Below are 12127 nucleotides of genomic sequence, written 5' to 3' on the forward strand. Positions count from 1 at the left end.
CTAGAAAACTATTAAAGTGCAGTTAAAGATGATGGCTACCTTGAAGCAGACCCATTGTAGTCCATTCAGCAGGTAGTGGTACTAACCAATTAATGTACTGGGGTTCACCTGGTGCAAGAAGTAGTGGGAGTTCACGGAGAATTGAGGTAAACCCGAGTTTACTTAAAATAACCAATCATCTGTAAAGGAAGTTAGAACATGGTTTTTCCTAGTACAGGATTTGATAACTAAAATGAATATTTTATTAACTAAGTTCACTGGGCTTTATATGTATCTACAGTTTTGTTGTTCCTATTATTATCTTGGCATTAATACAAACTTCAGTTATATTTGCTTTAGAATGATAGGTATTTAAAAGACTATCTTTAATATCTATTTCCTAAATATACTTTAGATGTGCATTGCAGTAAGATTTAAACACAAGCAAAAGCAACTACAGCAAAGGAAACCATTAAAAGGACCATTAAACATAAAAAGTTGGCTTTTCTTATCAGTTTAAATAAAATGATTACTTAACAATGTAAGTACATTTTTATTGTTTGAATGAGTCAGTATGCAAGATATTTTGTTACAATTTGCTAAATAATTAAGGGTAATGTACAGCTTTATGCTATTGCCCCACTCAGGCTGCGGAGAGGGTGACTACTCTGTCTTTCAGTGGGATTACAGAGCAGGAAGTCATCTGTATATGACAAACTTTACCCTTCACTCATTGTTTTGCTTCTGACTTCATTCGCATATACCTAATATATTCCTATAATATGTTTGATTATAAACCAACTGTATTTTAGATTTATTGGTCCTAAAAGACTGATTCATGCACAGAGGTTGCAAATTTAACAGTGGTGCCCATGGCTAGACTGGTGCTTCATTTTGGAAACATGGCTGATGGAGGTGAAGCTTCCCTTTTGATGGTGTCCTCCATGGTGTCCCCCTGAATGGTGTTTTCCTCCAGTGCTGGAGTGCAGAACAGCTAGGAAAGATACAATAGGCAGACTTAGGAATTCAGCATGAAACAATCCCGAAAATTGCTATACTAGCATTATGCAAGCTGTCTTTTATTATTCTATACAATATTGAAGTAAGCATTTAATAAAAAAAATTGTGGGCCAAATAGCTAGGTCTATGAAAACAAAAACCAGGCCATAGTTCAGTTTAAAGGAGCCCAGAGCAAGATATCAGTGGAAACAGGGGTAACGCTCCATGTCAGTGAATAGGTTGCTTACTTGTTACTTACTTGAAATATATATATATATATATATATATAGCACACAGGAGGGAACTGACAGATTTCATTTTATGCAAATTTAGGACATATGGTTGATTGTATCACACTGAATTTAGTTTTGTAATTCTTTCTATAACCTAAATTTGCAAAATAATGAATATAGATTTATTAGGATACTTACAAACATTAACACAACCATCAGATGCCAGTCTGAAAAATAAATAATATACAGGTTTAATATTCTTTGAAATTGTTTCAAAGGTAACAAAACAAAAATAAAAAGCTAAAGTTAAAAAACATGTTACTAATATATAATCCATAATATGCACAATTATAACAAGTATTACAATATTTATTTTTGTCTTAGCATTTCTATTGCTTTACACTGCTATGAAGTATACAAATCATCAGAACACTGACCTGCTCTCCTCTCCTTCCAGCATCTTCTTATAAGTAGCAATCTCAATATCCAGAGCCAGTTTGACGTTCATCAGTTCTTGGTATTCTCTCAGTTGGCGAGCCATGTCTTGTTTGGCCTTCTGTAGAGCAGCCTCCAGCTCGGCCAGCTTATTTTTGGCATCTCTGACGGCAGCCTCACCGCGTTCCTCAGCCTGATTAATAGCGGCTTCAAGTGCAGCACGCTGGAAGAAAAGATGAAGATGGACTGTTTTCAAGGTTTATATTTTGTAAAATTTTATAGAATGGATTTTACACAGTTGATGTTGTGATCACCCTCTTACTTTCTGCATGTTTCTAGTCATCACTTGAACGCTGCAAGAATGTTGATTGACTCTTGGTACTACTTTTCTTTCTCCCAGTGTAGAAAGGATTACAAAAGCTTATACTAAGTATTCTGATATCAACACTAACTACATTTTTTGATGTGTACATTTGTTTTTGCTCAATTGCCAACTCTAATGCATTGAAAATATACTGAAATGATAGACCATAAACGATAAAGAATCATAACAACATATACATAATTTAACAAGAAAACGGCATTCAGGGTTTGTAAAACAACAGTATATACCTGAGATTTGGCACATTCAATTTCTCCCTTAAGTCTCTGAACTGTTCGATTGAGTTCAGCAATCTCATTTTTACTGTTCTGGAGATCATTGCCGTTCCTTCCTGCTGCCATTCTTAGGTCTTCAAACTAATTGTGAGAGTCAATAAACAGTTATTTATGACACTTTAATGGTCAGTTTGGGCAGTAAGGAAAAAAAATTAGGTTCCAGACTCACCCTTGACTGGTACATAGCTTCAGCCTCAGCTCTGCTCCTGTTAGCAATATCCTCATACTGAGCTCTGACCTCAGCAATGATACTGTCCATGTCCAGATCTCGGCTGTTGTCCATAGAAACTACTACTGAAGTGTCTGAGATCTGAGCCTGGAGCTGAGAAATCTCCTGCAAAAATATTACATCAGTTTGACATGATTAGCTTATAAAGAAAGAAGAAGTGAAAGAAATTATTATCTTTAAACTACAGTGCCTAAGATCAACCAAACAAATATGATTTTACTCAGTCTGTGTTTGATAGCAATCATTTGTGTTTGATTACTATGAACAACTGCACTTTACATTTTACCTTATTAAAGAATTATTTTGACATATCCTAAGAAATTCTTTGCATTCAGATATTGCCTAACAATTAATATTTTATTATAGATTACCAAAAAGATCTATAGCACCCAACCCCTAGTGCTATCTATTTATACCAGTTTTTCACTGAACTACAGATAGAAACACCTACTACTCTGGTGTCAGCAGCCCAGACATTTCTAAAAAACTGACAAAGGTTCTACCCCCACCTAATTAAAATGACCTAGAGTTCTCCTAGGTTTTTGTGCAAAATCATGGTTGCAGAAGAATAAATTTATCTTTTTCATTTAAATAAAACAGGGTCTGATTTTATAATAAAATAAAACAGCTGATGCATCAAAGCTGGGTAAATGGTAAAATGCATGTGAATATGAATATAAAAATCATTTTTTATTTTACCGCATCATAAAGAGTCCTTAGGAAGTTAATCTCATCAGTCAGGGAGTCTGCCTTTGCCTGCAGCTCAGCTTTGTTCATGAAAGCAGCATCAACATCCTACAATAAAAAATGTCAAACAATGATCTCCTGAATAAATTAATGCTTCTGTTTTATGTATGTTTTAGTTTTTGTATGTTCCCAAGATTCTTGAGTAAATGTTTACAACTTACCCTCTTCAGAGATACAAATTCATTCTCTGCTGCTGTTCTTCTGTTCACCTCATCTTCATACCTGCAGTAAAATAAAATTTGGTAAAATCATCCCCAGCAATGATGAAATTATTGTAACTGCCATACACGGTTTTGTAGTTATTGGAAATCCAAACAATTCAGGGAAACAGCTTACAGGCAAAATAGTCATTAGTAGTGATATCTAAATTCAGTTTGTGTTTATAATAATATTAAAACTATCCAAGTTAGATTTGGACTAACTTCTGACAGTGTTGGTAGTTACCCATGTACATTAAAATTGAATATTATGTAAAACGCTGAATGCCTTATTTTGTTAAATGATCAAATATCAGAAGTTGTCTGTTTTAAAAAGGAAATTGTGTAGTAAAAGAAGTTTAGGCAGTGCTTAAGATATATTTAGTTAATGATTCAAATTGAATCAATTTCAAATTTTTATCATGTTAGCAGATTATACTGTACTGTGATCATTGAAAAAATGTGCTCTTTCATAAGAATGGTAAAATAATTAATTCTAGTAATTTAGTAAATTGTTAGACATTTATATGTAACTCTTTAGCGCACCTTCTCTTCAGTTCTTCCACATTTCCTTCCATGCTGTTCCTCTCAGCCTCCAGACGAGCTCTCTCACATTCCAGGTTTTCCAACTGTCTCCTGAGGTTGCTGATAAAAGCCTCAAACAGGGGTTCAATCTGACACCTGGCAGTCTTTTGCTCTTGCAGAAGAGCCCATTTGGTCTCCAGCATCTTGTTCTGCTGTTCAAGGAATCTCACCTAAATCAAACAAAGCACATAATAATTTATAACCTATTTGTTTCCCACATCTACACAATCTATCTTAAGCATTTCAGCAACTTCTGACATCTGTGGGGTTCACAATCACATTTCAACTTAAATAGACTTTGCAAGAATGATGTTCTCTAATTTTTTTCTAACCTTAATATAAATATGTGAAGTCAAAAGGGGTTCATTCCTCATTTGCTCTTTGAAAGCCTGCCCAGATAGGTTCAAGAATAGACTGTGAACGAAGCTCGATTTTTACATAGAAAATGTGAATATACTCCTCTCAAGAAAATTTTATTCCCCCTGAAGAAGTAGAATTAATATTTGCGAAACATGTTGGAAATCTGTGTATAATTACACTTGATTGTTTCTTGGAGATGTTTAACAAAAAAGTCTCAGTCTCAGCACCATGAATATATTTTAATACCATAAGTACTTTATACCAGAGGGACACATATCAAGTTCTACTTGACTGTATATCTTTATTTTTTAACTTTAGTGACTAAGCCACTTGTTTGGATGGTTTTATGGATGGTTTCAATACAAATTGTTATTGCCTTTAAGATCCTATCTTTCCTTCCACCCAGTTTTTTTGTGGTTACCTTCTATATAATTCAGTCGATATGCATTTTCAGATCATCATTTTAGTGGATAACCCTCATTCATAGTTCAGTTTACTAAAATATTAGTAAACAATGAGTGGAACAAATAGTTCATGGTATACCAAATTGTTAGGACTTGAGAAAAAAGTTTTACCTTGTCAATGAAGGAAGCAAATTTATTGTTGAGGCCTTTAATTTGGTTCTTCTCTTCGGTTCTTACTCTTTGAATACTTGGGTCAATTTCCAAATTAAGAGGAGCTAGCAGGCCCTGGTTCACAGTAACAGGGGTGATTCCTCCAGATGATCCGCAAAATCCTTGACCAAGCCCAGCAATACCATAGCCAGATGCAAGACCACTTTTTCCTGAATGACAGCTGCTGACTGAAAGCCTATGTCCTTTTGATCCAATATTATGGGCACTTGCACTGCTAAAGGAATGCTGAATCTTGTGTCCATGTCCACCATGTTTGGAAGAGAGTGATAAGATGCTGTGTGAAGAATGTTTGGGTACGGCAACAGAACAGGAGCTGAAGTGCTTGTGTCCAGAGGAGGCCATGACGGAGTGATGAGACATGATGAATCTTCTTACTGAGGATGCGAAGTGCAGTCTGTTTGGAGCTGTGAGATCCCAAGGCTGTGTTTTCCAACAGATGCCTGGTCCTTTTTATACTTGAAGTGGGTGTAGTCATGAAATTATAGCCTGTTATTACATCCTATGATTCCAGCTAGGTAGCATCAGATCCTCCTTGTTTCATAGAAAATAAAACAGTCAACGCGTTATAGCAAACCTTTATTGTTAATATTACGACATCAGTAGAAACAATAAGCAATGACAAAACAAATAAAAAGCCTTTTTAAATGTGTCTTTAGCATGAATAGCATTACTAGTGGAATGTGTTTTAAAAGTTATTCCTTGATGTTTAAAGGCTTTTAATGAGCTATGAAGTTAAAACAAGCCATTTCTTTGCCAGTTTGGGGCAAAGCAACAGTTTTGTTTTAACAATGGTCTCCCAAGCAGGTTATGTTAGTTATATTCTGTTCCCCTATTGCTCCATGTATTTCCAGGAGCTAAATGGTTTGCCTGTTATTTCCCAAATAGAGGAAGACTCGCTCCATCTGACAAAGTTGGGCTATAAGGAATCCATAGCTCTATGAAAGTTGCAGCTACAACAATTCGTAGCTTACACAAGACTTACCTTCTCCCAGCTTATCCGAGTGCCTTGGGAGCAAAAGGCATTTAGATAATATGCTGCTGGGGAGAACCAAATATAGGGGAACCTGTAGATTTTTCCTGTGTGGGGAAAGTGCTTCAATCTATGGTGCTTAAACACACTTAGCAGCACTTTTGACTGAGGTACTGAGCTGGAAAGTATACGCCTGTATTAGCTTTGCAAACAAATTTGTGGCACACACTATTGAAGTGTATCGGGCAAATCTTGTTCATCAATTCTAATCTTTTGGAGGGCTACTAAGAATGCTATTGTCAAACAAAAGTCATGGGAAATCCATATACATACATACACACACACACATATATATCATTGCTTGTATGTGTGTGTAGTATCTATAGTTCCAACACACACTGGTAATGTAGCAGCTGTGGCCCCAATTTTTTGTAGAGTGATCAAATCACTCATTTGAATGATTAGATCATGTAACTTAGCTGCATTATGAGGTTGATTTTGGTGAACCTGCTAATTTGTTAGCCAACCAAATCTGATGTGAACCTGCATCTCAAAACTATCCCCCCCCCCCCTTCATTACACATTTTCCAAGGGGAAAGTGGGTTAATATCATCTCTACAAGGGGGGCACACAATCTCTGGTAATTTACCTTCTGAATAAAAATTATATTTGTATTTAAAAAGGTAAAAAATGTGCTTTAAAAGTTGCTATAGTGAGAACTGCAAACTAATTTTCCCATATATGAAGCAGTCCCAAAAACTTTTTAAACCTGTCCACTGATACCATACCAAATGTTTACAACACAAAGTATAATATTCTGTGTCACTCATTTACTGATGTAAGTATAATGTATACATACACATTCAAATTTATAATAGCATACATTTTGATTAACCATATGTAGGCAGCGCTTTGTTACTACATTCATGTTTTTTTTCATAACTTACTGGAAGTCCAAAGATTAGGACCTTAAAACTACTTTGTGTGTTAAGTCAGTCACAGTTCTGAGCATTAGCAAACTGCACTTTCCCTAGGAAAATGCGATTTTGATGTCCATAGAAAGTTCCGCAGTCTAATAGTTACAACATTTATAATTACAATCACATCTATCAATCTGCAAGATAAAGCTTACTTTTTTATGTTGCCTTAACTCAGAGATGTCATTATTGGGTCTCTGTACTTTGTATAAGATGTTAGTTCAGAGGAGGGTATTTGCATGAAGACTGGACCTAGGTAACACCTCATGTGAAGCCTCAGTGACTGAAAGAACTGAAATACATTGAATGAAGGGGTGGGCCAGTAAAAGTACACTAGTTCAATATGAGTAATGCTTGCACAAACATTTAAAACTGAACACAAGGCTGGGGTCTATTCTGTTAATATTTTGTCTTTCTGGATTTCACTTTCCATTCTTATCAACATGTTAATAACACTTTTTTTAATAAACCCTTTGCATTTTTATTACATAGCTTATTTCATACCCAGTGCCATCATCAATTTGTTTTTGTATTTTTCTGCAATGCATGGCTGGTAGAAGGGCCTGGACTAACTGAAACTATCACAGCACCCTATCCCATGCAGGCCACCCTGGGTAGCTCACGTGTGCTGAACCTCCATAATTGCAAAAGCTGAAATCGAAATGAATAAAAGGGGTAAGCCATGGAAAGAACAGCTGGGTGGGAAATAGCTAAATCAGGGTTGTCCAATTCTAGTACCCCAGGGCCACATACTGGCCAAAATTTTCATATCTGCTATATTCGTTTTTTCTAACTCTTTAACTCTCTAACTCTTCTAACTCTATAAATCATACCTAAGCAAATCTACTGCTGTAGATCCTGTATATAGATCCTGACCTTGGAGGACTAGAGTTGGACAACCCTAAGCTAGTTATGATGGATGTCCATCACTCAGAAAATAAGGCAGACTGTCTGTGGCACATATTCTAAAACACAAAGTAAGACATTGCAATGATTGTGTGCAGTAAAATCAAAGAAAGCAAATACAATATCGTAGATGAGTCTGGACAATTATGCAAAACTAATGGTGAAATTCAGCTTTTACATTTTGAAGTTGTTGCTGATGTAGGTGATATGCGTCTGTAGCAGGAATCATTAGACTTTCTGATTACGACTAAAGAGCCACCTAAGAGTTATTCTATTTTAGAAAGTTATATACAAAAACATGGAATACTGAATACATGTATTATGGACATGTGGATCTGTGTAACCTGTCTAGTCTGTGCTCTTGTTTCCTTCATGGAGTGAATTGATAAGAAGTGAGTTATGAATGTTATTCCTTGATGGATCATGAGAAAGAAAGCAGCTGGTAATATACAAATCTGACCTAATATGAAGAGAGTTGTAAATGTTATGCCTTGATGGGTCATGAGAAAGAAAGCAGATTGTATTATACAAAATATTATATCATACTATATACACTATATATACTATATACACCTATACTATATACACTGCAATTTTCATCCTAGCAGAATCTATTACTTTTTGTATAGGTCCTTATGTGTCATTCAGTTTTACCATTAGGCTTTAGTTTTCACAAAATATCCCCTGCTCCCCTGTGATCATTCTGACTATATCACAGTAACTTCTGTAGCATCCAGACCCAGTCCTACTCTCGATGAGCATGTAATTCAATGCCTGGTGATGATAAAGAGATAGTCAAGATGGAATAGAAGTGAATATTGCAGGTTTAAGATTCACACAGTCCTGGCAAATTTTTATGCATTTCATTACGGATAGGGGACAAATCAGCAATTGTGTCCATGTACTGGAAACTCCTCTGGGGTAAGGATAAGGAGAGTTGACAAACTTCATATGTAAATATTATGGTTAAATAAATTGATTGGTAGCTTTTTGAGCAATGAACCTCTTTGTCAATCTTTTTTCTTCCTAATGTTCTCAAATTTTTTTTCTTCAATATCTTTAACAGTTAATGGCTACTTCTTTTTTTAATATTTTTTTAAATTAGGTTCTTTACTTAGTTTTAATGCTGTTATGCATCCACATTATGACCAGCAGCCTGAGCTTATTTTGAGCTGATTTTCCACTGACCAATCACCCTGACTGGCATGTGAGGGAGAGAATGACTGGCATGTGAGACTGACTGGCATGTGAGAAGTGAGGGAAACCAGGGTGCAGAGAGGAAATCCCGGTATACATAGGGAGAACATGCAAACTCTGCTCAGACATGTGGTTAAGGTTCAAACCTGAGACCCCAGCACTGCAAGGCAAAGTGCTAGCCATTAGTGCCCCCATGTTGTCCATTTTTTTCCAATATTTTGTGGGTATATTCTAAGTATTGTATGTTGATATAACTTAATTTTAGATTTTCCTGCTTTTTTGCATGAATGTTTTCCTTAAAATGTAAACATTAAGGGGATATTATTTTGGAATTTTCATAAAATCCAAAATAGCTCTAAAGCTCCCTGCTTGACTTTTTTCGGAGACTGTGTATTGAAGTGTTTTTTTTTTATTGCATATACATTTTTTAGTAGTTAGCTATGTCAAGCTGTAATATTTGTTGTTATATTAGTGTTTAATGAGTGGACTGATTGGTCTGACCAACCCAGGGTTTCTAAAACATTTCATAGTTTGCTAATCTAGACATGCCAGATTTTGTACCATGGTTAGAAACCAAAGGGTGCCTGGAGACAACCGAAAAATTACAAACAGATAAATATCTGGTTGCATGTGAATCCAGGTGCATTAATGGGCCATGTGCAGAAGTATGTACAAACATGTGTAAGGTGGTGATCAAACGTTCCTGTTAAGGACTAAATTCTGCATATGAATATTAATTCACCCCACTTCAATTTCAAAATATTGGGGGTTGATAAGAGTATAAGTGTTGATTCACTAAAGTAAAGAATTTTCTCTTGCTGAATGTGTTCATTTCAGTTTTAGAAATGCTGGGATGGTCAGACCAATCAGTCTATTCATAAAACATTATTATAAACCACTAATATAAATACAAAAATTACAGGCCAACATTTTATGTACTTTTCCACTTAGAAATAATAATGCTGAACTGCATTGTTCACTATATTTAAATATTTCAAACAAATAGATGCCATTACATTGTATAATTTAGTGCAACTTTTCCAAACCTTTTTATTCTGCAAGAACCCGTGAAAAAAATTGGATCTTGAGGAACCCCTGATATAAAAAATACACAGCTCAGCAAAAAAAAAAAAAATCACTTGCCAAGGATTTTTTAATATATTTAGTGTATTTCAGGTCTGCTGGATCCAGAAATGACATCACTTTCATTGAATTGGCTCTAGTTCTTGTGATACAGGAATCGGAATAGACGATTTTACCAACAACAAATGTTAAAACAGCATACTATTATCAACCTTTATTTTCCCTTTTTTATTAATACAATGTCTTTTTTTTTTTACAGAAATTCTTTTTTTACAGAGTTCCTCAAGAAGAAGTTGTTAAAATGACCCTCATGTATTTTGCTACATTTGTGGTGAATATTCTCAGCAACAACATAAAGGAAACATTACAGAATTTGTGAGCATATCTTGCATATTTTGGTATTAAACTGGGGGACCAAGAGAAGTATTGGGCTCCCCATATGGTATGCCAAACCTGTGTAGAGTGTCTACGTCAGTGGAAAAATGGAAAACTGAAAAGTTTGAAAATTGGTGTACCTATGGGTGAGAGCCCATGTTTGTTGTTGTGTTTTTTTTTGTGCTGTAAGTGTAAAAGGTTTCAATCGTTACAAGAAAAACAAGTGGGAGTACCCTGATTTGGAATCAGCAAGATGACCCGGAAGTGAATATTAAGGAAGTGTTTCATCAAACCAGCAGTTCTCCCAAGAAGAGCTCAATGATTTAATACGTGACCTAAGTCTGTCAAAACAAGCATCTGAACTTTTAGCATGAAGACTAAAATAAAAGTACTGTCTGAGACCGGAAGATAAAATAACGGTTTATAGGACAAGCGAGGTGACACTCCTACCATATTTCAGTGAGATTTCCTGTTCTGTTGTAACATCCCTGGACTACTAGCCCATATGGTAGTACCAGAATACCAAGCAAAAGACTGGCCACTTTTATGGACAGTTCCACTTGAAGTTTTAATTCTGTTTTACTGCATAATGGCAACTGCTATGCATCAATTCATCAATGCCATGGCTGCGAGGAACTTCTTGGGTAACCATAAAGCACAAAATTATGAAGAACTGGTACAAAACTTGCTCTTAAACTTTAAAAATTTGGGTGCTACTGTGAGCATAAGATACACTATCGCCATAGCTATGTGCAAAAATTTCCAGAAAACCTCGGCGATTTCAGTGAGGGACAAGGGGAGAGGTTCCATCAAGATTTAAAGGTTATGGAAGAAAGGTATCAGGGCAGATGGGATAGACACATGATGGCGGACTACTGCTGGAGCCTTTAACGTGATTGTCCTAAGCATCAGGAAATCATACAAACAGTGGTTTTTCAATGACTTCTTTGTGATTAGTTCTTTAAATATACTGAATTTACAATATATTGACATTAAGTATTTAAAAAATTTAATTTTGTTTACGTAGGCATATCTAGATTAGTTTTGCTTAATTTTCATGTTATATTAGTTTTCTATATTAGTTTTCTAATACCTTAACCTAACATTAGAGTCCAATGTAAAACTGCTTGCTTGTATTTGGTAGCCTGTGTAAATTTGTCCCCTGCACATCAGTGGTCAGTGAAGGTGGGAGATCAATTCCACATTGCTTTCTTTTTAAAGAAATACTTAAAAAACTCAGGAGGAACCTTAGTTGTGAAATACTTTGTTTCATTGTTCATTGAGTTCATCCCATTCTAGACCTGTTGGTAGTATAAACTACATCTATCAGCATGCATTAGTACATGTATGTGTATGAGCTGGACCTTTATTGGAACAAGAACAGCTTGCAATAGAAGACTGTTTTGTAAAGATGCATAATAAGTCTCAGCTTTTATATGAGGATGTTAAATATGGTGAATGAACTGAGTTTGTCTCCTAATCCATTTTCTACTGCCAGGGATCAAAATAAATAAACAATATACATTAATTTTCAACCACTTGTAAATATTATGTGGAGAATGT

The 12127-nt window shown here is 35.4% G+C and overlaps 1 protein-coding gene across 1 annotated transcript; it reads right to left on the reverse strand.

Moving 5' to 3' along the window:
* Nucleotides 1-868: 868 nt before the first annotated feature.
* LOC140321741 (keratin, type II cytoskeletal cochleal-like) lies at nucleotides 869-5416 on the reverse strand. The gene is made up of 9 exons (XM_072398531.1): nucleotides 4997-5416; nucleotides 4023-4231; nucleotides 3441-3501; nucleotides 3232-3327; nucleotides 2473-2637; nucleotides 2259-2384; nucleotides 1649-1869; nucleotides 1414-1438; nucleotides 869-973 (listed from the first exon to the last, which is right to left on the reverse strand). Exons 1-9 carry the CDS (start codon nucleotides 5414-5416, stop codon nucleotides 869-871), a joined length of 1428 nt encoding a protein of 475 aa, XP_072254632.1.
* Nucleotides 5417-12127: the final 6711 nt, after the last annotated feature.

The sequence above is a fragment of the Pyxicephalus adspersus genome, chromosome 1 (assembly GCF_032062135.1).
Source record: "Pyxicephalus adspersus chromosome 1, UCB_Pads_2.0, whole genome shotgun sequence".
Classification (NCBI taxonomy): Eukaryota; Metazoa; Chordata; class Amphibia; order Anura; family Pyxicephalidae; genus Pyxicephalus; species Pyxicephalus adspersus.